Consider the following 26,625-nt stretch of genomic DNA (forward strand, 5'->3'; position numbering starts at 1 on the left):
TATAATCCCAGGTGGGCGACAACAGCAGACCACAAAGGCTCAACAGGGATCCGGAGGGTAACGTTCTGGAACAAGAACCAGGGAACGCAGCAACACAGCTCCAGTGGGTCAGTATAGAAGTCCAGGCAGGAAGCTCTATATCTGGCAACCAGAGAAGTGTGAAAGGGGAATATAAGGAGGTTGGGAGTGCTGGACAAGGAACAGCTGAGGAGAAGGAGCTACGGATCCCTGAGTGAGCCAAAAAGGGTTGCAAAGCAAACCCAGAAAGCTACCATAAAGAAACAGCCCTATCTTACTACATAGAGCGCGCAGCCAACCGCTGCGACTTCCTGACCCCGGGTATAACGGAGTCAGGTGTGGTTCTTGACACCCTCGTGACATCTAGTTGGTCTTTCCTGAAATTTTCTTAGTCGCATCCCACAGCAAAAGCCATGGTCCACAGAGAGCTTCCAAAGCATCAGAGGGATCTCATTGTTAAAGGTATCAGTCAGGAGAAGGGTACAAAAGAATTTCCAAGCCATTAAATATACCATGGAACACAGTGAAGACAGTGAACATCAAGTGGAGATTTGGAAGACTAGACAGTGATTGGCCTGAGGGAGGAGATATGTCTTAAGCTATGAAACTCAGGTTTAGATAATAGATGACACACACAGTGAACCACAAGGAGCTAATTTGGTTAGTTTTGGGATACATGTTGATTCTGGGGGGGAGGGGGGTATTTAGCGTACAAAAAACAAAAAAAATGAGAAAATGATTATACATTGTTTTCGATGTCTTGTCCCTCAATCAATTGTAAAGATGGAAATGTAATTGATTTTGATCAGTTGTAATTTATTATATCTACTGATATGTAATCTATTCCCACATAATCTGTCTGGTGGGGCGTGTCGTGCCATATACTGTATTGTCATTTTCTGCCAATAAAATTTGTTTAAAAAAAATAAATAAAACATCAAGTGGAGAAAATATGGCACAACAATGACATTACCAAGAACTGGACGTCCCTCCAAAATTGATGAAAAGACGAGAAGAAAACTGGTCTGGGAGGCCTACAGCCACAGCAACATTAAATGAGCTGCAGGAATATTTGGCAAGTACTGGCTGTGTGGTACATGTGATAACAATCTCCCGTATTCTTCATATGTCAGGGCTATGGGTTAGAATGGCAGGACAAAAGCATTTTCTTACAAAGAAAAACACAAAAACCAGGCTACATTTTGCAAAAACACATCTGAAGTCTCCAAAAAGCATGTGGGAAAAGGTGTTATGGTTTGATGAAACCAAGGTTGAACTTTTTGACCATAATTCCAAAAGATATGTTCGGTGCAAAAACAACACTGCACATCACCAATAGAACACCATACCCACAGTGAAGCATGGTGGTGGCAGCATCATGCTTTGGGTCTGTTTTTCTTGAGCTGGAACTGGGGCCTTAGTTAAGCTAGAGGGAATTATGAACAGTTCCAAATACCAGTCAATATTGGCACAAAACCTTCAGGCTTCTGCTAGAAAGCTGAACATGAAGAGGAACTTCATCTTTTAGCATGACAACAACCTAATGCATACATCCAAATCAACAAAGGAATGGCTTCCCCAGAAGAAGATTAACGTTTTAGATTGGCCCAGCCAGAGCCCAGACCTGAATCCGGTTGGAAATCTGTGGGGTGATCTGAAGAGGGCTGTGCACAGGAGATGCCCTCTCAATCTGACAGATTTGGAGTCTTTTTGCAAAGAAGAGTGGGTAAATTTTGCCAAGTCAAAATGTGCCATGCTGATAGACTCATACCCCAAAAGACTGAGTGCTGTAATAAAATCAAAAGGTGCTTCAACAAAGTATGTTTAAGGGTGTGTACACTTGTGTGCAACCATATTATTTTATTTTTATATTTTTTCTTCCCTCTACCTAAAAGATTTCAGTTTGTTTTTTAATTGAGTTGTACAGTTTATAAGTCACATTAAAGGTGGAAAAAGTTCTGAAATGATTTATCTTTGCCTCATTTTTTTACATCACAGAAACCTGACATTTTAACAGGGGTGTGTAGCCTTTTTATATCCACTGTGTATATATAGACATCAAAAGGATGAGGCAGCACTCCAGGTAAAGTGAAAGTAGTGGATCTTTTATTCCCTCTGCAACGTTTCAACCGTCTCAATGCGGTCTTTCTCAAGCATATTACACAGTGTCATACAAGGGTATATATACCCACAATCCATAGCAAGCAATTATAGTGACAATTATTCAATATACAGCATGATTAGTCCATACAAAATATAATAAAGTGCATTGTGCAATCTACAGTGAATCTGTCTAAACTGTGTATATATATATATATATATATATATATATATATATATATATATACAGGTGAAACTTGAAAAATTAGAATATCGTGCAAAGTTCATTTATTTCAATAATGCAACTTAAAAGGTGAAAATAACATGAGATAGACTCATTACATGCAAAGCGAGATATTTCAAGCCTTTATTTGTTATAATTTGGATGATTTAGGCTTACAGCTTATGAAACCCCAAAATCACAATTTTGAGGTACCCTTTGCTCAGGGGGTATGGATTAATTAGCTGACTAGAGTGTGACACTTTGAGCCTAGAATATTGAACCTTTTCACAAAATTCAAATTTTAAGATGCATTTATGCAATTCCTTTTAATTTACATTACTGAAATAAATGAACTTTTGCACGATATTACACACATATATATATATAGATATATATATATACTCAACAAATGACGAGGCAGCACTTCCAGCTTTTGGTGACAGGGTGACAACCCCAAAACGTTATTCCCAGCAACGTTTCGGCCTACTCAATGAGGCCTTTGTCAAGCTATACAAAATTAGACTACGGTCAGGGATCGTAGGGATCAGAAACGACATAAAGCGCTGCAAACCGCAGGTCTGAATTGACCTGCGGTTTGCAGCGATCGCCGATATGGGGGGGTCACAGGACCCCCCTCGGCATTGACCTTGGGTGCCTGGCTGTGTGTAACAGCCGGCACTCAGCGCTGTCACCATGTCTGCAGACATGATGACAGTTTAATATCAGGACGAGTATACTCGTCCTGGTGCGCTAAGTACCGTTGCTCCAGGACGAGTATACTCGTCCAAGGTCCTGAAGGGGTTAAAACATTATTTCTCTCATCATTCTGGCATTTGGCAAATAATAATAATTATGGTAATCCAAATTGACCAAAAACAGGAAAGGTTTATTCCGTTTTCATGTTTGAAAAAAATGCATATGTGTCTTTTTATATAGTGCATGTACAGTGAACTTCTGGTTTCAACTGTCGATGTCCAGTTACAGGCGTTCCATCAACCTCACGCCACTGCTCTCAAAGGCTATCATGGTGTACAGCAACATGGCAGTGGAGGCTGCAATGGAGGTTTGTCTTCTTCAGGAATGAGTCCTGCTTTTGTTTAAATGTTAAGAATAATTCGGTGGCTCACCTATTGAATGCAACCAAATGGGTGCACACCTCCTGGACTCGCCCGTACCAAGAAATGCAAAATTAATAGAAATATAGAGGGGCACTCACTATATGGGAATTATGGTACACAACAATGTTTAATACAATCACTCCAAATAATTTGACATAATAAAACATATCATCAATTGCACATATCTTAAAATACATATGTTAAAATTCATGCGGTATTACATAATATATTAAAACTTCAAAACAGGCACAAGTCAAGAAATTGGTTCCAAAGGCAATGATGTATCCTAGTAACATACAGCCTGAAGTTTATTTTGGCTGCAATGATAGCTGGAGATTGGTATGGAGACCACATGGGCAATGCCATGAAGAAGCCTTCACAAAGGAACCTCACGCCAGTCCCACTCCCAGAATTATGGTGTGGAGTGGCATAATATACAGTATGTTAGCCAGACCCCTCTAGTCTTCATTTCTGGCACACTAACAGCTTAGTGTTGCATTGATTTGATCATAGAACCAGTGTCACAGGAGCAGTTTTTCAATAGGACAGCACCAAGTCACATGTTGCTTGTGCTACTATGAGCAGCCTGCATGACCTAAACTTGCTCCCATGGCCTGCAGTTCCATTGGACTTGTCTCCCATTGAGCACATCTGGAACGTCATTGGTTGGCAATTGAAAAGGGAGCTGCCAGCATTGGATCTTGATGAGTTGCATTCAGCATGGCAGAACATTCCTCAGGCAACCAATACTGAATTAATTGAGATCTTATGACTAATTTGTTTCCATTTGTATTGCTTGCATATCATTAACATGCATTATAGCAGTGGCAACTGCATGCCCTGTGAAACTTACTTGGCGGGCCAGACCCAACTCTCACTGCTTTTTCCTCTCCTCCTGCTACCATAGGGCGCGCTCTTCATCCAGCTCTTAAAGGGCTACTGTACTTGTCCCAATCCTCACCACTCAATGGCTAGCAACCTTGGGGCATTTTAGGCAGATTAAGCAGTGGAAGGGTTCCTGAGCAATAACGTTTTTCAGGTGTGCTGTTCTTTTGTCTGCCCATGTAATGACTGCTGCCTATTTACCTGTATAGACCCACCACGAACTGACCTGTGTCTGATTAGTGTTTTTTCATGTTATCTCTGACCTGTTTCACAGTCACAAACTCTGCCTGCCCAACCTCTGCCTTTTATTGACTACAAGTAACAGGCAGTAGCATATTTAAAAGTGACTTGCCTCAGTGACAACAGTCTTATAGCTTTTTAGCTCTGTAGCTCTAGCTCTTGAAGAAGAAACCACAACCCATCTGTACTATGCTGGCAACTTTTTGTATAACAGCTGACTTTATTTTTTTAATCCCATATAGGAACAACAAGTTGCAAATTGTGGGGCAATCTGCGCCCGAAATACACCTAATATAGGAGTATTTCAGCTTAATAAATCACCCCTTAATCTTTTATTTTTTTGTATAATTTGTAGATAAGAGTTAAGTGCTCAACTTCCAGTTATTACCGTGAACTGATAGTTGGTCTAGATATATGAAGGGATTTATCACTACTTAAATAGGAAAATTTAGGAATTCAGTAGTTTGGGAAAACTTGGCAACCTCTATTGAGATGTAAAGGAGGTCTGATATACATATTCTATATACACATTACTACTACTTTTCAAGATAAGCCCAAAACACCCAAGAACTCCAGTGACAAAACTACATCCTAAAAATTATGTCCACTGTCTTTAAGTTTACACCAAAATAAAGAATACCTCATATATAATCAATGTCTATATAAGCTTTATTAATAAATCAATAGATAAAAAAAAACTATTAATGAGTTGGCTGCAAACGATTACCCAGAGGACATAAGAGGGCGCTAAAATATCAGATCATTATAATCAATTACATAATTCAAAGAACTGTGTAGCAAGAGAACCAGCCTATTGGAAAATAAGTAAGCTCCAATGGGAGTTGCCAATAAATATCATATAATACCACACTGTAATACAAAAGAAAAATAAATAGATTACTGACTCATATGATAGTGCCCTCCTCCCAACACAGTTTCGTCCAGCGGTATCTTCCGGGGATTAGTCCTAATATAGGCGTATTTCAGCTTAATAAATGACCCCCTTAATCCTTTATTTATTTGCATAGTTTGTAGATAAGGGTTTAATTGTCAACTTTCAGTAATTAATGTGAACTGAAAGTTGGTACAGATATATCACTCACGATGAGAAGAGAGAAAATAACAGTTGCGGCACTCACCGGAGTAATAGTTGCTACTTTATTTGGGCTTCCTTAGAAGACAACACATAAAGGATCCAGGGGCGGACACAATGTTGCAAGCAGCGACGGCCGTTTCGCGCGTGGGATCGCACTTCCTCGGGCCGCTGTATACGTCATCGTGCAGACTTGCGCTTTATACAGGCAGACAGGGGGCGGCCGGCACCGTCAGCCACAACTGTGCGCACATAAATTGATGACATAGATTAAAAACATGCAAACAGCAGGTACAGGTGTGGATGTTAGAAACAAATTGATAAGCACAAATCGGATACAGATTAACTAGTGGTGCCCACCCCGAACGGGCTATAACTACAAATGCATACATAGGTGGCAGGGGAGGTTTCAGGCACCGCGATGTAGATTCAAATGTGATAGATACATTAGAATTCAGATAGTGATTATATTCGAGCTGAAAAAGCCACATAGTGCCAGTATGGAAAATCGCGAGTACAGGAAAAATCGTAAGTGCACAAAATCGCAAAATACGAGATATCGCAAGTGCAAAAAATCGCATCATGTAAATGATCGCCTCTCTACTCTGAACGCATGCGAATTATAAGAACACTGACATATCGTTCTTGTCGTTTATGCCTACTGCACCCATTGCTCCAATTTGCATAATCCACCTTGCCTCCCTCTGAAGGAGCAGGCGATGCCGGTCACCTCCCCTAGGGATGGGACGGACATGCTCAACCCCCGCAAAAGAGAGGCAGCGCGGATGGGCATCATGGGCAGTGCGGATATGGTCAATAAGGCGTGGGCTACCTCTGCCCGACCGTATAGAACCGACGTGTTCACGGATGCGTTCAAATAGGGGGCGAATTGTTTTGCCTATGTAAAAACGTTTGCAGGGACAAAAAACTACGTATACCACGTAAGATGTGCGTCAGTTTATGAATTCCCGTACGGTATGTTGTATCCCCCCTATCAGTAGATGTTTACTGCAGGCATTCAGTGCACAAAATGAACAGTGGCCACATTTGAAGTTGCCCCTAGGCTTCCTAAGCCAGGTCTCGCCTTTAGCCATAGAAAATACACTCCTGACAAGTTTGTCCTTGAGCGTGGGGCACTTTCTAAATGTGACCAACGGTTTTTCATTAGTGAGACTGCTGAGAGAGGAGTCTCCCTTCAGTAAGTCCCAATTCTGATTAATTACCTGTCTGATTACCTCAGCGGCAGAACTATATTGGAAGGAGAAGGCAAAGCGTGAGGGTTTAGCATTAGTTCTTCCCTCCATGAGCAAGGAATTACGATCCAATTTGGCAGCCTTATACAGGACTGCTGAGACACTTCTCGGTGGATAACCCCTATCCAAGAGCCTACCCCTAAGCTCTCCAGCCTGCTTAAAAAAGCCCTCATCGGTATTGTTTATCCTACGTAATCGGACAAATTGTCCGTACGGGACTGCACGTTTGACCGAAGGCGGATGAAAGCTGGTCTGGTGGAGGAGGGAGTTAGTCGCCGTGGGCTTGCGGTAGCCACTGGTATGTACAATACCATCCTTTACAGTGACATGCATGTCCAAGAAGTCTAGAGCCTCACCACCAAAATTGATGGTGAATTTCATATTCATTTGGTTACGTGCATTCAGATAGTCAACGAATGCATGGCATGACCCCTCGCTCCCCGACCAGACCAGAAAAATATCATCCACATATCTTAAAAACAGGTGGATATGGCGCAGGAAGGGGTTATCCATCGAGAAGATGTAGGTCTCTTCAAATACCGCCAGGTACAGGTTAGCGAATGTGCACGAAACAGGGGTGCCCATCGCAGTACCTAGTACCTGGCAGTACCACTGTCCATCAAATTGAAAGAAATTGTTTCTAAGGACAAGGTCCAATGCTTCATGGATGAAGTTATTAAATGTCGCACCCTTGTCGCTTTTACTAAGAACCGTACTGACAGCCCGAAGTCCTAAATCATGGGGGATTCGGGTATACAGACTTTCGACGTCCAAAGACACAAGGTTAAACTCGTCCTGCCACTCAAGACCTCTGAGTGCCCGGAGAAGGTCACCTGTGTCCTTTAAATATGTCGAAGTGCTACTTAGCAAGGATCTAAGGAGCCAGTCAATGTAGCCAGACAGAGGCTCAGTCACTGAACCGATCCCCGCGATAATGGGACGACCCGGAGGTCAGGTCAGCGATTTATGAATTTTAGGTACGAAGTACCATGTAGGAATTTTGGGGAAGGCAGGAATAAGTCGATCTTTCATAGCTTTGGATAAAAATCCGTTGAATACATACTTATTAATAAGAGTGAACAACTTAGAAGACACATCAGGTATAGGGTCTCCCCTAAGCTTTAAATACACCGTGCTGTCTCCTAATTGCCTGTGTGCCTCCTCCAAATAATACTCCCTGGGCATCAGGACCACATTCCCTCCCTTGTCGGCCGGCTTAATGACCATATTAGTCTGTTTACGTTAGGTTAGAAGGTGCTGCAGGATACACCAGCGCACGCATTTCTCTCAATACTCGCTTGTGGAAAAGGTCTATGGCTGAGCCGGCCGGCATGGGAGGAAGGAAGGTGGACCTGACGCCCCCTGTTACTTATTAAGATGGCCTACAGTGTTTACGGGCTCTTCTGGTTCAGTATTAGACAAAAAGTGAATACAGGCTATCTCCTCCTCACTAAATCTGCCTAATAGATGAAAATCGGTAAGGGACATGGTAGCTGGGACCTCTCCCGGTAAGGGGTCAGAACCCTGGAGGAGGGTCTCGGCAAACAGCTTTTTAAGATACAGCTTACGAACCGACAGAAATAAGTCAATCTCAAAATCCACTAGGTTGAACTGCCCAGGTAGGCTGTATCCCAGCCCTCGATTGAGGAGTGGGATACAGCCAGGGGGCAGTTCAGAGCCCGTGAGATTGATAACTATGTTCTTAGTAGGTATATTAGAGTTCAATTCATCGTGTTCTACTGTCGCCAGGAAACCTGGCGTCTCCTTCTCGTGGATTTTCGAATCTCTCTGGATTTTTCTTGAGTGTCCGCCACGCCCCCTTCTCGTGCCTTTTCTAAAGGGGTTGGTTCATCGCCTGAGTTGGCTCCGTTTCCTTCAGATTGGCTTGACTCAGAGTCAGTGGCCCAGAAGTTATGGCGTCCTTTGCGTGGCATACGCTTGGGGCGGATCCGTTTTTTTCCCCCAGTCAAATACACGGTCCAGTTCGTAATCGTTTTTATCTCTGATGAACTTGTCTCTTTTACGATCTTTTATATCTGCCTGCGTGGTCAGTAGTTTTTTGTTTAACCTCTTTACAAACCCGGCAAATTGTGATTCAAGGAGTCGTTTTTGGAGCTCCTCTCGTGCTTTTGCCAACTCTTCTGTGACCGTTACATATTCCTGCTAGTCACGGGCCAATACAAGCTCCATAATTTCTAGGGAAAATCGCTGGTGTGCAGCCTTCCACTCCCCTATGAAATGGGGGTCATCGTCATATTGTACGATTTCTTTGAACAAGCGTAAGCCCCTAGGGACCCGTCCGCTCTCTTTATAGGACTTAAGAGATTCAATAGTCCAGAAAAGTCTGACCTCCTCATCCGCCAGCTGAAATATTTTAGTTTCCAAACCAGAAGAGCCCATAGACACTGTAGGCCATCTTAATAAGTACACAGGGGGCGTCAGGTCCACCTTCCTTCCTCCCATGCCGGCCGGCTAAGCCATAGACCTTTTCCACAAGCGAGTATTGAGAGAAATGCGTGCGCTGGTGTATCCCGCAGCACCTTCTAACCTAACGGTAGAAGAATCCCGCGCTCTTGTGGCTAAGTAAACAGACTAATATGGTCATTAAGCCGGCCGACAAGGGAGGGAATGTGGTCCTGATGCCCAGGGAGTATTATTTGGAGGAGGCACACAGGCAATTAGGAGACAGCACGGTGTATTTAAAGCTTAGGGGAGACCCTATACCTGATGTGTCTTCTAAGTTGTTCACTTTTATTAATCAGTATGTATTCAACGGATTTTTATCCAAAGCTATGAAAGATCGACTTATTCCTGCCTTCCCCAAAATCCCTACATGGTACTTCGTACCTAAAATTCATAAATCGCTGACCCGATCTCCGGGTCGTCCCATTATCGCGGGGATCGGTTAGAAACAATTTCTTTCAATTTGATGGACAGTGGTACTGCCAGGTACTAGGTACTGCGATGGGCACCCCTGTTTCGTGCACATTCGCTAACCTGTACCTGGCGGTATTTGAAGTGACCTACATCTTCTCGATGGATAACCCCTTCCTGCGCCATATCCACCTGTTTTTAAGATATGTGGATGATATTTTTCTGGTCTGGTCGGGGAGCGAGGGGTCATGCCATGCATTCGTTGACTATCTGAATGCACGTAACCAAATGAATATGAAATTCACCATCAATTTTGGTGGTGAGGCTCTAGACTTCATGGACGTGCATGTCACTGTAAAGGATGGTATTGTACATACCAGTGGCTACTGCAAGCCCACGGCGACCAACTCCCTCCTCCACCAGACCAGCTTTCATCCGCCTTCGGTCAAACGTGCAGTCCCATACGGACAATTTGTCCGATTACGTAGGATAAACGATACCGATGAGGGCTTTTTTAAGCAGGCTGGAATGCTTAGGGGTAGGCTCTTGGATAGGGGTTATCCACGAGAAGTGTCTCAGCAGCCCTCTATAAGGCTGCCAAATTGGATCGTAATTCCTTGCTCATGGAGGGAAGAACTAATGCTAAACCCTCACGCTTTGCCTTCTCCTTCCAATATAGTTCTGCCGCTGAGGTAATCAGACAGGTAATTAATCAGAATTGGGACTTACTGAAGGGAGACTCCTCTCTCAGCAGTCTCACTAATGAAAAACCGTTGGTCACATTTAGAAAGTGCCCCACGCTCAAGGACAAACTTGTCAGGAGTGTATTTTCTATGCCTAAAGGCGAGACCTGGCTTAGGAAGCCTAGGGGCAACTTCAAATGTGGCCACTGTTCATTTTGTGCACTGAATGCCTGCAGTAAACATCTACTGATAGGGGGATACAACATACCGTACGGGAATTCATAAACACATCTTACGTGGTATACGTAGTTTTTTTGTCCCTGCAAACGTTTTTACATAGGCAAAACAATTCGCCCCCTATTTGAACGCATCCGTGAACACGTCGGTTCTATACGGTCGGGCAGAGGTAGCCCACGCCTTATTGACCATATCCGCACTGCCCATGATGCCCATCCGCGCTGCCTCTCCTTTGCGGGGGTTGAGCATGTCCGTCTCATCCCTAGGGGAGGTGACCGGCATCGCCTGCTCCTGCAGAGGGAGGCAAGGTGGATTATGCAAACTGGAGCGATGGGTGCAGTAGGCATGAACGACAAGAACGATATGTCAGTGTTCTTATAATTCGCATGTGTTCAGAGTAGAGGGGCGATCATTTACATGATGCGATTTTTTGCACTTGCGATATCTCGTATTTTGCGATTTTGTGCACTTACGATTTTTCCTGTACTCGTGATTTTCCATACTGGCACTATGTGGCTTTTTCAGCTCGAATATTATCACTATCTGAATTCTAATGTATCTATCACATTTGAATCTACATCGCGGTGCCTGAAACCTCCCCTGCCACCTATGTATGCATTTGTAGTTATAGCCCTTTCGGGGTGGGCACCACTAGGTATTCTGTATCCGATTTGTGCTTATCAATTTGTTTCTAACATCCACACCTGTACCTGCTGTTTGCATGTTTTTAATCTATGTCATCAGTCCATGGGCGCACAGTTATGGCTGACGGTGCCGGCCGCCCCCGTCCGCCTGTATAAAGTGCAAGTCTGCGCGATGACGTATACAGCGGCCCGAGGAAGCACGATCCCACGCGCGAAACGGCCATCGCCGCTTGCAACATTGTGTCCGCCCCTGGATCCTTTATGTGTTGTCTTCTAAGGAAGCCCGAATAAAGTAGCAACTATTACTCCGGTGAGTGCCGCAACTCTGTTATTTTCTCTCTTCTCATCGTGAACCACAGTCTGAACCTCTGTGTTGCCGAGCACCACACAGCGGAGCATATTGTACCACATTTACGGTTATCCCACTACTGAAGGCCATACCAGTGGAAGCAGTGCCGCCGTGTTTCCCTCTCTTCGCATATCTTACAGATATATCACTACTTAAAGGGATTTATCACTACTTAAATGGAAACATTTTGAATTCAGTAGTTTTGGAAAGCTTGGTAACAACCTCTGTTAAGATGTAATTGAGGCCTGATACATATATTCTATATACACTTTACTACCACTTTTCAAGATAAACGCAAACCAGTGACAAAACTACATCCTAAAAATTAAGTCTACTGTTAAGTCTCCAAAGTTATGGGGGTAAGAATATGGTGATGCAAAAAAAATGTTTAGATTTAATTTTACACTATTTAGAACCTATTTAAAACCTATACATATGTGGCACATATGTGGTATCGTTGTAATTGTACTGACCTAGAGAATGAAGGGCACAGGTCAGTTCTGCCGCAAATGGAACGCTGTGGGAGGAATATTTTTTTTTTCAATTCTACCCCATTAAATTTTTTTTTTCCTGCTTCTCACTACATTATATTCTACAATAAATGGTGACATTAGAAAGTACAACTTGTTCAGCAAAAATTAAGCCCTCACAAAAAATTATGACTCAAGAAAGATAGGGAAAAAAATGAAAACGCAAAAACAAAAAAACCTCCGGTATCCTAAGAGTTAAACTGCTGATAGGCAGGGGTGCCAGGTGCTGGACCCCTGCTGATCAGATATTGATGACTGTGCACAGCCCCTTTAAGTCTTTAATATGAGGGGTTTTAAGTCTTTCTTCTTCTTCAGCGCAGTGTCTCCACCTTAGTCTGGATAGGGCCTTGTAAGGGGGCTTGTAAGGTATGCAGAAGGGTTTGTCTCTTCTGCCAGGGACTGATTCAAGAAACCCCAGCCCTGCTTGATATACTCAATACACTATAATGTAGTCATACGCTAACAGAGAAATGTACAATTTAATGTGAGGATAGGGAAAAACAATATTGGATTTCAGTAAGTGATAAGCTAATAGTGCGTTAAGAAAATACAAATCCTGCAGTATACAATCCTCTCATGCTGAAAAACACTCAAAAATAGGGATAAAATGTTCAGATAAGACAAATGGCACTAACAAAAAGTAAAAAGGTTGATGGTGGGATCACAATAAAATTATGGACTCTTAGAAATGACTGATCTTTTCAAATGCAGTTTAGAGCTATTGCCTACCTTCTCCGAATCCCAAACGTGAAGGTCTTGCTCGTCACAGTTTTAGGTTTCACTTCATTTCATAATTCGAATTAATTTGTGGGTGGATAAAATGGATTGTTGGCATTATAACTTTGAGGACACAAGCAGTTAATAATTTACCTTTATTTGAGAATTGTGGGTTACAGTTCAGAAACTCCCATCACCTTACTTGGCATGCATGATAAACTTTTTCAAGTTCATTTCAGGTGAATCCAGTAAAATGGCACGTATTTTACTGCAAATGTCAGCGGTAAAAAAGCACTAGGGAGTAAAAAGAAGGATGCTTACATGATCCTGAGATAAAGAAGGAGGGTCTTGCCATTATTGGCTCACAGGCCAACAGCCTAGATAAGCCAATCGGTGTTGCAGTAGGCAGGAATGTTCCCTAGCAGAATGAACAGAACACCATTCTGTACTAGGCTGTGAATGAGGGTGGATGGGTCTATTTGTCTGTTAAAGAAACAATCTTAGGAAGTCAGAGACAGTAAAAAATCAAAAATCTTGCATTTTACTGTGTGCATGGAATACAGAAAGGAAGGGAACGCTGGTGCAGCTCAGCCCCATTCAAGCGATACCAAGCACAGCCGCTTTACAATGTATGTGTAACTGGTCGCGTACACACACACACACACACACACACGGGGAGGATAGTGACCACTGCGCTCCATCCTCAGCCCTGGCCCTGCCTACTTGCCTCGCAAGTCCTAATGACAGGGGACAACTGGACGGCAATCCCTATCTTGGAATAAGTTCTGGGAGGACTGACCAGACAAACAACAGAGAGTGAACGGACCTATTCAATACCAGGAGAGCAACGAAGTACAAATGGAGCAAGCAAAGAATAGTCAGGAGAAGCCGGGGTCATAAATACTAGGAGCGTCGTGAAGTACCAAAGGAGCAGGCAGAGGATCGTCAGGAGATATACAGAGGGTAAGTATGCCAGGTATGCAAAATCACAACAAAATCTAAATAACAGGCAACCTGTGGCCAGCAAGCTGCCTCTTTAAATACTGAGTAGCAGGAATCATGTGATGTGGCTTGTGTCACATGACTCACCCTGCTGTTCATGGCTGAGCACCAAGTGCCCAGCTCGGTGCTCAGGCTTAATCAGGATGCTGGGGGAACCGAAGACGCCGGCCGCGCTGAGAAAACGTGCGCGGCCGGGTCCGTCCCACCCCCATCACCTAGGAGACAAAGACGCTGCACGCGTCCTTGCACCTGTACAGAGGCGGGGCGAAATCAGCGCTGTGGAGAGTAAGTGTGTCCGCGGCGCCCCCTGACAGTACCCCTTCCCTTATGCAGGGCCACTGGACCCAAGACTTCAGGCGATAGCTTCAAAGGATGGTCAGCATGAAATTTTCTAACCAGTGTAGAGGCATGAACCTCCCTAGCTGGTTCCCAAGACCTTTCCTCGGGTCCATAGCCCTTCCAGTGGACCAGGTACTGTAAAGAATTGCGCACTCTCCTGACGTCCACAATCTTTGACACCAATCATTAAATCATTAACAAGAATCCGCGGAGGCGCAGCTTGCGATGGTACGACAGGTTCAATATATTTTTTAAGTAGGGATTTATGAAACACAACCTAAACGATATCGGGTTAATCACATTCGTAATTTTATACGGCCATATAAAACAAGGAGCAAATTTTCTAGAAGCTACCTTGAGTGAGAGATTCTTGGAGGACAACCACACCTTATCCCCAACCCGAAAGTTCACACCCTTAGAATGTCTCCTATTGGCCTTGATGTTCTGAGTATTTTGAGCCTTTTCTAGGTTCAATTGAACCCGAGCCCTAAACTGTGCACAGTTTAGAGGAGACCTTATCCGCCTCGGGGTTAGAGGAGGAGTCGAATGAACCAGAATGAAAATGAGGATGGAAACCATAGTTACAAAAACGGGGAGACATCAGCAAAATAATTTACATGGTTATGCAAAGCAAATTCGGCCAATGGAAGATATTTAACCCATAATTGCTGGTCATCAGCAACATATGACCTAAGGAATTGTTCCACAGACTTATTAAGGCGTTCAGTCTGCCCATTACTCTCACCGTGGTAGGCGGACGAAAAAGACAATGAAATCTGACATTTATGACAAAAGGCCCTCCAAAACTTGGACACAAACTGCACACCCCTGTCAGATATTCTATGGAATACCATGTAAACGTGCAATCTGTTTCACAAATATAGACGCCAGGATTTTAGCATTCGGGAGTTTAGACAGGGGAATAAAATGAACCATCTTGGTAAACCTATCGACCACTACCCAAACCACAGTCTTACCCTCCGAAGGCAGCAGGTCAGTAATAAAGTCCATCGAGATATGGGACCAGGGTCTACTGGGAATGGGTAGGGGTCGTAGGTCACCAGCAGGACGAGTACTAGGTGTCTTAGACCTGGCATAAACCTCGCAGGTGACAGAACTTAACATCCCTAGCTAGAGTGGACCACCAATATGATCTAGAAACCAGCTCCTTAGTGCCCTCAATACCAGGATGTCCACAAAAGGCAGAATCATGACACTCACCCAACAGCCGGAGACGAAACTGTACGGGAACAAACAACTTATCTGTTGGGGTGGGTGCCGGGGCCAGATGTTGTTCAGCCTTAATGAGAGCCGTGATATCCGGGGTCAAGGCTGCTACAAAGATATTAGCTGGTAGAATGGATTCAGGTGGTGCCTCTGTAGGCTGAAACGCACGGAAGCTCCGAGACAATGCGTCAGGCTTCACGTTTCTCTTTCCTGGCCTGAAAGTAATGGATAAATCAAAACGAGTAAAAAACAATGCCCATCTGGCCTGAATGGAATTCAACCTTTTAGCAGTCTTGAGGAACATTAGGTTCTTATGGTCAGTGACAGAATGTTTTGCCCATTCCAGAAAATGCCTCCACTCCTCAAACGCCCATTTAATGGCCAGCAATTCCCGATTCCCTATGTCATAGTTTCTCTTGGTGGGGGAGCATTTTCTGGAAAAGAAGGCACAGGGTCCCAGGTTAGTATGGCTAGCGGGACCTTGTGAGAGGACCGCTCCTGCCCCGTCTTTGGACGCATCCACCTCCACAATAAAAGGTTTCTCCTGATCTGGCTGGATCAGAATGGGAGCGCTACTAAATGCCTTTTTAAGGGTTTCAAATGAAGTTACAGCCTCCGTAGACCAATCCTCCAAATTCACCCCTTTCTTAGTGAGTTAGGTCAATGCTCTAGCAATTACCGAAAAATTCTTTATGATTTTACGGTAGTAATTGGCAAACCCTAGGAAACGTTGTAAGGCCTTTAAGGATGAAGGCCTTACCCATTCCTTAATTGCTAGTATCTTAATAGGATCCATTTTGAAGGCATGAAAAGTCAGAACATGACCTAGAAATAGTATTTTGTAAGACACATTTCTCTTGCTTAGCAGATAACTGATTTTCCCTCAAAACCTCTAACACTTGCCTAACATGAAACACCTGAGATTCGAAATCAGGGGGAAAAAATCTAAATGTCTTCAAGGTAGACAATGACAAGTTTTTCCCAAGAACTCCCTGAGAATATCGTTCATGAAGTTTTGGAACACAACTGGGGCACTGGGGGGAGTCCAAAAGGCATAACCAGATATTCAAAGTGTCCAGCCGAAGTATTGAACGCTGTCTTCCATTCGTCTCCCTGCTTGATTCGGATAAGGTTATATGCCCCTTTCAGGTCAATTTTAGAAAACCAGATCGCCCCAGTACCTGGTTAAATAAATCCGGAATCAATGGGATGGAGTATCTATTCCGTATAGTGATCTTATTTAATTTCCGGTAATCGATGCAAGGTCTGAGACCACCATCCTTCTTCTTAACAAAGAAAACCCTGCCCCCATCAGAGAGACAGAGGGTCTAATGTGCCCCTTACTGAGGCTTTCCTTAATATAATCCTCCATATCCTTGCGTTTGGGCTTAGAAAGATTATAACTACGCCCCTTAGGAAACCTGGCACCCTCTACTAATTCTATGGCGTAATCATAAGGTCTATGGGGTGGTAGAGCCTCCGGGGTCGATGATGAGAACACATCTGTATATTCCTTAATAACTGTGGGAAATGTATCACATTCTACTGAGACCCCAACCTGTACCACAGACAAGCACGAGTCACACTTAGGTCCCCATTTCACCAACTCCCCTCTGGTCCAATCTATAGTGGATTTGTGTAATTGGAGCCAAGGCAACCCGAGTACCACCTAGACCGGTAAGTTCTCGAGGACTAACAGGGAGCATTTCTCAGAGTGACACACACCCACAATTAAAGAAATCTCTGAGGTACACGACCTCACCGTACCTCCCACCAGGGGAGTGGCGTCAATAGCCATGATGTGGATAGGCGTAGGTAGAATAATAATTGGAATTCCCAGTCTTATAGCGTATTCAGAATCAATAAAGCTGGCCGCTGAGCCAGAGTCAATAAAGGCCTTACCGGACCACTTATTTTCACCCAGAGATATCATTATAGGTACTAAAAGCCTACATTTCATAATATTAGGGTGTACATGGTCTTTAGGTTGCCTTGCCTTGGGATATTTGATGGGGAGGATCTTCTTAGGACACTGGTTTATCCCATGGTCAGGATCTCCGCAGTAAAAACACACTCCATGTGTGTGGCGCAGATCCTCTCGGGTCATGCCGACCTGAATGGGTTCTTCGGAAGAGACCTCTGCTTCATTCCTGGGACAGACCTCAGGCTGGACCACCACCTGAGAAGAGAACTGTCGTTCCTGTTGTCTCTCTCTAACCCGTCGGTGGAGTCGAACAACTAGGGTCATCATCTCCTCTAGAGTTTCTGGAAGCTGATAACTCACTAGAAGGTCTTTCAGGTTATCAGACAGACCTGACCTGAACTGACTCTCAAAGGCTGGTTCATTCCACCCTGAGGGAACATACCACCTTCTAACTTGGGTGCAAAACTCCTCCGCAGGTTGATCGCCCTGAACCAGTGCCTAAAGACCGGTCTCGGTTACCAATGACGGGACAACTGGACGGCAATCCCTATCTTGGAATAAGTGCTGGGAGGACAGAACAGACAAACAACAGAGAGTGCATGGACCGAGTCAATACCAGGAGAGCAACGAAGTACAAATGGAGCAAGCAAAGAATAGTCAGGAGAAGTCGGGGTCATAAATACCAGGAGTGTCGTGAAGTACCAAAGGAGTCAGCATAGGATCGTCAGGAGATAGCCGGGGTCTGAATACCAGGAGAGCAGCGCAGTACAGAAGTAACAGACAGAGAATCGTCAGGAGATACACAGAGGGTAAGTATGCCAGGTATGCAAATTCACAACAGAACCTAAATAACAGGTAACCTGTGGCCAGCAGGCTGCCTGTTTAAATACTGAGTAGCAGGGGTCATGTGACGTGGCCAGCATCACATGACTCGCCCTGCTGTTCATGGCTGAGCACCGAGTTCCCAGCTCGGTGCTCAGGCTTAATCAGGTTGCTGTGGGAACCGAGGACGCCGGCCACGCTGAGGAGACGTGCGCGGCCGAGTCTGTCCAGCCCCCCATCACCTAGGCTCCTGTACAAAGGTGGGGCGCCGTCGGCGCTGTGGAGAGTCAGTGCATCGGCGGCGACCCCCATGACAGTATGGCACTGTGCTTGATACAGAGAAGGCCGCATTGGTGCTCTCTCAAATAGCTGACCGGCGGGGGTCTCATGTGACGGACCCCCACCAATCAGATACCGATGACCTATCCCAGCAGCACTGTTTAGTAGGCACTAGTCTTTGGGGCACTGGGATTGCTGCCAATATCCCTGGTAAGCACTGAATGGCTGGCACTGTTCTTCAGCATGTTCTTCAGAGGGCTCTGTGTGGTGGATGCTATTCCTAGGGGCCCTGTATGACACTATTCTTATAAGTACTAATTGTATGGCACTTTCAAATAGCCACAAATAGCCACAGTACAGAATGCTTCCTTGCTGTCACACCATTTATATGAAGCTAATGGTAATAATATATATAAATATGAACAGATATCATTATGGCCAAGCATCCTATAGTTTTAAGAACACTGTCTGGAAAGTGTATGGGATATTGACCGACGAATGCAAAAATATTTATTTCAGGTCCAGATTAATGTGTATTGGTAAAGCATGGGAGAAGAACAATTCAATATAGGTCACTATGTATACCGTGGCCATACCTTTGTTAGCCAATTAGGGAAACTGTACTCGGCTATCTTCGGAACCATAAAAATTAATGGAGCAGCTGTGTGCATGCCCATCCAAATGCTCTGTTAATTTCTGGGGGTTCCACAGAGTATAGGGTTCCCGTTCTCATTATTGGTTGAGGACCCCTATCAATCTAATGGCTATAGCTTCACATAACCAGAATACCCCTTTAATAATGTTGGATTATTACTGTGGGGGCTTAAGTGGAATCTGCACAGTAAAAAGTCCTAGTAAAATTCTAATTGGCCTTTTGTGCAGACTCCACTTAGCCCCCCCACAGTAATAATATTAAGCCATTCCTATTTAGACTCCATGCCCCCAGCCAGCCCCACTGGGAATTTAATTTGTACTACTCTCAGTTGGGCTGAATGGGATTCAGGAATGGAATTCCTTTCTGACCCCTGCAATAGTCAGCGGAACGCAAGAACTGTATGTTAAGAATCATCCGCTGATCCCATGCCATACACGGCTGGGGTGTGTGGGGCATGGTTCTATAAATAGGGAGCGTTTCTGCAGGTTAGGGGGCACAATAATTGGCTTTCCTTGGGAGCCGGCAATGCACACTAAGTCACTGTGTGAGCCTAAAGGGAACATAAGCACTGTGGGAGGTACTAAAAGCAATGCTATAGCCATGTGGGCTCAAAATGTTAGTACAGCAAAATGCAGTGAAGATTATCAGCTCATCACCAGTCCAGGTCTGCGGACGTACAGTACGTGTTCATAGGGCTTTGTTCTGATGAAAGGAAACAGGAGACACCAAGTCAATGTTGATAGAAGTCCGTCAGCACCAATAAACTTTAAAACCAAGAGGGATATGCATGAAATATTGTAGGCCATGTGTCTAGCATTAAAATGTTGCTGGTGCATGCGCATTTTGTGAATTTGCCCCCCTGCACCACCCTGTGCCACTTTCAAAAGTGTGCTGGGATTAAGGCCAAGTTTACAGATTAGGTCAAGTCTCATTTATCTTCTGCGACATTTACAAAACATGTACAAATGTTGCAGTGGCTAAAACTACATCTCACTTGCACCAAATTCATTATTACTGTGTGCCATTTTATAAATTCGTTGAACCTACAATAAACCAAAGGCAGACCAAAACTGAAAACCCAAAAAACAATCCAAACAATCCACCCATGAGGTTAAAACAGTGGGTTCACATTCAAATAATAAGTCCTGGCTTTTACATTTTAAACATAATGAAACCTCTGAATATAAAACCATAGGGGGACAGTTACTAGTCTGTTTAACCACTTAAAGATTGGATACATTTGCGTTTTTCACATTTTTTATTTTTTATCCCCATATTCCAATAGCCATAACTTAATTTTTCATTCACATAGTCTTATGAGGGCTTATTTTTGCAGGACAAGATGTATTTTTTAACCCCTTAGGGACGGGGCTCATTTTCACCTTAAAGACCAGGCCATTTTTTTGCAAATCTGACCAGTGTCACTTTATGTGGTGATAACTTCAAAGCACTTTGACTTATCCGGGCCATTCTGAGATAATTTTTTCGTCACATATTGTATTTCATGACACTGGTAAAAGGAAGTCAAAAAAATAAATTTTTATTTATAAAAAAATACCAAATTTTAGTTTCAATTTCTCTACTTCTATAATACATAGTAATACCTACAAAAATAGTTATTACTTTACATTCACCATATGTCTACTTCATGTTTGGATCATTTTGGGAATGACATTTTCATTTTTGGGGACGTTACAAGACTAAGAAGTTTAGAAGCAAATCATGAAATTTTTCAGAAATTTTCAAAAACCCAATTTTTAGGGAAGAGTTCAGGTCTGAAGTCACTTTGTGAGGCTTACATAATAGAAACCACCCAAAGATGACCCCATTCTAGAAACTACACCCCTCAAGGTATTCAAAACTGATTTTACAAATGTTGTTAACCCTTTCGGTGTTCCACAAGAGTTAATGGCAAATGGAGATAGAATTTGAGAATTTAGATTTTTGGGTGAATTTACCATTTTAATCCATTTTTTCCAGTAACAAAGCAAGGGTTAACACTCAAACAAAATGCTATATTTATTGCCCCGATTCTGTAGTTTGAAGAAACATCCTATATGTGGCCGTAAACTACTGTACGGGCACACGTAGGGCTTAGAAGGAAAGGTGCGCCGTGTGGTTTTTGGAAGGCAGATTTTGCTGGACTGGTTTATTTACACCATGTCCCATTTAAAGCCCCCCTGATGCACCCCTAGAGTAGAAATGGTGAGTGGTGGTGTATTATCACACCACCGATCACCATCCAGTTCCGGGTTATCGGGTCCCCAGAGACCTGAATTGACCTGCGGTTTGCTGCGATCGCCGACGCGCGTGGTGGGGGGAGGGGGGGGGGGTGAGGGCTAACAGGAGCCTGCTAATTGTCCCTTGGTGCCTGCTCAATGATTTGAGCAGGCTCCCAGTTACGATCACCGCCCGCCGTGTGGCGGTGATCGGAACTACACATGACGTACCGGTACATCATGGGTCCTTAAGTACTGGGACAACATGCCGTACCGGTACGTCATGTGTCCAGAACAGGTTAATTCCAACATTTAATTTACCCTATCTTATTGGAAAATGGAAAAAAATAATATTTGTGGAGTAAAATAAAAAAAAACAACACAATTCCGCCAAGAGTTTTTGGGTTTTGATATTGTGATGTTCCCTGTGCGCTAAAAGTGATATGATGTCCTTATTCTGCAGGTCATCACGGTGATGCCAAATATATATACTTTTTATTTTGTTTTATTACTTTAAAAAAATCTAAACCTTTGAAATTGTCAACTTTTTCTATGCATCATCGTGTCCTGACAGCCATACATTTTTTATATTTCCATCTACAGAGCTGTATGAGAGCTCTGTAGAGCTCATCCATGGTGCTTCTGAAAGTGTCATTGTAGTATTTTGAAGCCAGTTCAAGAGAGGGAAGAAATTGGGGACAATGATTACTGTAGAGAGTGTGTAATTTCCCTACTGTCAATGGCATGTAGATTTGTGAATGTGTGATAAGTAGGAGTGTGCTAAGATGGATACGGACTGGTGACAGTGATGGAAAGAACAGGAGAGTAGAGTTAGTAAAGTCAGAAACGGAGCAGAGACAGAAAAAGACCAGGTCTATTGTCTTACCGTCTTTATGCATATGAGAGTTAGAAAGTTGTGAAAGCCATGAGAGGAGATCAGAAATAGAAGCTGGAAGGCAGATGGAGATAGAGCTGTATATGGGGATGTTAAAGTTGCCCAAACTGAACCTTGATAATTCCGAGGACAGGAGGTGTGGCAGCCATGCAGCAAAGTGATTCATTAATGGAACTGGCTGGGGGAGTCAGAGGGTCGGTGAATAACTACCATTCTGAGGGAAAGAGGATGTAAGAATCTGAGAGTGTGAACCTCAAAAGATGGGAATGAAAGTGATGGTACTAGAGGAATGACTTGGAAAGTGGATTGTGGGGAAAGATGTCAGGTCTGGGGATATGTAAATAAAGGTAAGCCATCATAAGAATGGGCAGCAGGAGAAGCAGTGTCAGATTGCTCTAATCAAATTTTAGGTGAGACCCTGTAGGTTAAGAGAATTAGTAAGAAAGAAGTAGTGAATATAGGAGAGTTTGTTATACTCTGACCGATGGTTCCTGAGAGCACTGTTAAAAGAGGCAATAGAACACACCCAACAAATGATTATGAGATTAGCAGGTGTACTATTTGAGATGGGGAAGGGGTTGAAATTAGAAAAGCGTGAGCTGAGGTTAGGAGAGATATCTCCTGAAGTGAGAAACAAAAGTATACAGAGAAAGCACAAATGGTTGTGTGATATATAAAAGTGCTTATTGCGCTAGGACATGATGGGTTAAGACTAATCAGGAAGGTAAATAAAGCATGTGAGTGGTACATGGGGAGGGAAGAAGAGAGGGGCTGTTGGGGAGAGTGTTAACAAAAACAGCACATAAGAAAATAGACATAGACAAGGAACTTAATTATTGAATAATGTGAGAATGCAAATGTGTTTCTCTCATAGCCTACCCGTCTCCATCCCTGTCTAACTGACATGTTTAACTACTAAACACTTGTTAACAATGACACTTTGCGTAAGATGACCCATGAACAAACAATGCACTGGTGCTCCCTTATACTCTGTCTAAATTTATAGCGTACAGTCGTGGCCAAAAGTTTTGAGAATGACACAAATATTAGTTTTCACAAAGTTTGCTGCTAAACTGCTTTTAGATCTTTGTTTCAGTTGTTTCTGTGATGTAGTGAAATATAATTACACGCACTTCATACGTTTCAAAGGCTTTTATTGACAATTACATGACATTTATGCAAAGAGTCAGTATTTGCAGTGTTGACCCTTCTTTTTCAGGACCTCTGCAATTCGACTGGGCATGCTCTCAATCAACTTCTGGGCCAATTCCTGACTGATAGCAACCCATTCTTTCATAATCACTTCTTGGAGTTTGTCAGAATTAGTGGGTTTTTGTTTGTCCACCCGCCTCTTGAGGATTGACCACAAGTTCTCAATGGGATTAAGATCTGGGGAGTTTCCAGGCCATGGACCCAAAATGTCAACGTTTTGGTCCCTGGGCCACTTAGTTACTACTTTTGCCTTATGGCACGGTGCTCCATCGTGCTGGAAAATGCATTGTTCTTCACCAAACTGTTGTTGGATTGTTGGAAGAAGTTGCTGTTGGAGGGTGTTTTGGTACCATTCTTTATTCATGCCTGTGTTTTTGGGCAAAATTGTGAGTGAGCCTACTCCCTTGGATGAGAAGCAACCCCACACATGAATGGTCTCAGGATGCTTTACTGTTGGCATGACACAGGACTGATGGTAGCGCTCACCTTTTCTTCTCCGGACAAGAGGCTTCATCGGAGAATATGACTCTGCCCCAGTCCTCAGCAGTCCATTCACCATATTTTCTGCAGAAGATCAATCTGTCCCTGATGGGTTTTTTTGGAGAGAAGTAGCTTCTTTGCTGCCCTTCTTGACACCAGGCCATCTTCTAAAAGTCTTCGCCTCACTGTGCGTGCAGATGTGCTCACACCTGCCTGCTGCCATTCCTGAGCAAGCTCTGCACTGGTGGCACTCCGATCCCGCAGCTGAATCCTTTTTAGGAGACGATCCTTGCGCTTGCTGGACTTTCTTGGACGCCCTGAAGCCTTTTTTAACAAGAATTGAACCTCTTTCCTTGAAGTTCTTGATGATCCTATAAATTGTTGATTGAGGTGCAATCTTAGTAGCCACAATATCCTTGCCTGTGAAGCCATTTTTATGCAACACAATGATGGCTGCATGCGTTTCTTTGCAGGTCACCATGGTTAACAATGGAAGAACAATGATTTCAAGCATCACCCTCCTTTTACAGGTCAAGTCTGCCATTTTAACCCAATCAGCCTGACATAATGATCTCCAGCCTTGTGCTCGTCAACATTCTTACCTGAGTTAACAAGACGATTACTGAAATTATCTCAGCAGGTCCTTTAATGACAGCAATGAAATGCAGTGTAAAGTTTTTTGGGGGATTAAGTTAATTTTCATGGCAAAGAAGGACTATGCAATTCATCTGATCACTCTTCATAACATTCTGGAGTATATGCAAATTGATATTATAAAAACTTAAGCAGCAACTATTCCAATTTCCAATATTTATGTAATTCTCAAAACTTTTGGCCACGACTGTAGTGTGAGCATGGTTCTATGGGTAATCAAGCTTACAATACATTGGTAAGTGGCTGGTATTAATTTTGTCTACATGATAAATGCCATTTGATCAAGTGAGACAACCTCTTTAACCATAATACTGTAAATAAGAGGAAACTCCGGAAATATAGGGTCACAATGATTTAGTTTAAAAACACACAATTTACCATCTTCTGACCCTTATTTGCTAATTCCCCGCTGCCACAAGATCACTAAATGTCATGGAGAGTGGAGAGGTGGCCATGCTTCTATGTATCCCTCTCTACTGAGGTGTACAGGAGTTATGGAAAGAGCCAAGTGCTGCTTGCTTCATTCTTTCTGTAACTCTCATAGACTTCAATTGAGAGCAATCTATGCTAGGGGCCACCTCTTCATATGGAGATTGTGGACCACAATTCTCCCAATAGCCGTGTGTCCACAAGGTGCAATTTAGATAGGAATATACCACATTAAGGGCAGGATATCAGTCTCTGCGCGGGAGAGTTTTAAAATAGCGTTGAACAAGGAGATGACTATAGACCGTAAGGGAACAGATGTAGCTGAGCTAAAATTGACTCTGATAACACGTTACATTGTTATTTAATGGCAAAAGCCATTGAAATCCATTGAAAAATGTCAGTTGACATTTTCATGCCATACGTTGACTATCAAGTTTAGCTCAGCTACTTTTGTAGTTATGGGGCTCCTTAGGTGTTACTGTTAGGGGTCTCTGCAGCTAGCACAGTTGCACTAGCTTTCTTCCTAGCAAGGTGATACTTTATTGTAGGCCAGGGCTCAGTAAGCTCCAGCACTCCAGCTGTTCATAAACTACAGCTTCTAGAATGTTACCTTCAATTCTGTGAGAACTTAGAGAACTGCCAAACATGTGTATGCTGGGTATTGTAGTTTCATAACAGTTATAATGGCAGAGGCTGCTGCACCTTGCTGTTGGCACTGTTAATGGAAAACTCTCCTTTATGGATGTACTCAGATCAGTCATAACATTAAAGAACCACTGCCATGGCCTTTTTTCAGACTTGCATTTCAAATAGATATTAAACTTCCTTTATTAATAAAGTCACATTTTTAGATGCTTAGTTTATACAGAAATTTCACATCTTCATTTTTAGTTACTGCATCATGTGACTTAGATAAGACTAACCATTCTTTTCTTATACTTTTTTTCCGCAGGAAGCCAGTTTCTGTCCTCCCTGTGCAGATGGAAACTACAAGCATGGTCTGAAGGAAGATTGTCATCTGCTGTATCTCCACCTCTCAGCAGCTCTTCATTCCTCCTACAACAGACCCAACCACTTCCTCCTCCACACCAGCATAGAACGCTTAGAATCACTAAGTTGCAAAGACCTTTTGATATCACATGGTCAAGTGACCAGATCAAGTCACATGACCAGAAAATAAAAAAATGTACATTAGCTATTCTATAATCTCATTTATGTTAGGAAATCAATAATTTAATCCAATAAGTGTTTTGAATGCTTGCAAGTTTAAAAATAGGGGTCACATGACCGAGTGACATCATAAGTTCCTGTCTTGAATATGAGAATACAGACTGCCAGGAGGAGGATCAGTGGGTGAAACAACAGTATAGAGGAAACGCCCACCCTCATTTACACTCTCCAAGATCCAAAGTAAATTGTCAATAATTAAGGTACAGATAGGATGTAGTGTTGATCGAGCATGCTCAGCCAGCCATACACCAGTTCGGCTCAAGCATTGCGATGCTCGGCACATCGCAGTGTTCG

At 43.3% G+C, this 26,625-nt stretch overlaps 1 protein-coding gene and 1 long non-coding RNA gene across 3 annotated transcripts in view; one reads left to right on the plus strand and one right to left on the minus strand.

Moving 5' to 3' along the window:
- Nucleotides 1-22,342, minus strand: part of LOC122926652 (sulfotransferase 2B1-like) — a 98,582-nt gene extending 76,240 nt beyond the window's left edge. The window contains exons 1-2 of one of the 2 annotated variants that reach the window (XM_044278084.1): nt 22,318-22,342; nt 19,891-19,914 (exon numbers count right to left, since the gene is read on the minus strand). In XM_044278084.1, the coding sequence (XP_044134019.1) occupies nt 19,891-19,914; nt 22,318-22,330 (37 nt within the window). In that variant the 5' untranslated portion in view covers nt 22,331-22,342. Of the gene's footprint in view, nt 1-12,976; nt 13,093-19,890; nt 19,915-22,317 lie in introns of those variants that run through there. The other variant, XM_044278085.1, reaches the window with a different exon arrangement.
- A 204-nt stretch (nt 22,343-22,546) lies between these two features.
- LOC122926654 lies at nt 22,547-26,295 on the plus strand. Its single transcript, XR_006387698.1, has 2 exons — nt 22,547-22,673; nt 26,054-26,295. It is a non-coding gene; the product is annotated as an uncharacterized LOC122926654 (long non-coding RNA).
- The last annotated feature ends 330 nt before the right edge of the window (nt 26,296-26,625 follow it).

This window comes from Bufo gargarizans, chromosome 2, assembly GCF_014858855.1.
Source record: "Bufo gargarizans isolate SCDJY-AF-19 chromosome 2, ASM1485885v1, whole genome shotgun sequence".
In the NCBI taxonomy this organism is placed as follows: Eukaryota; Metazoa; Chordata; class Amphibia; order Anura; family Bufonidae; genus Bufo; species Bufo gargarizans.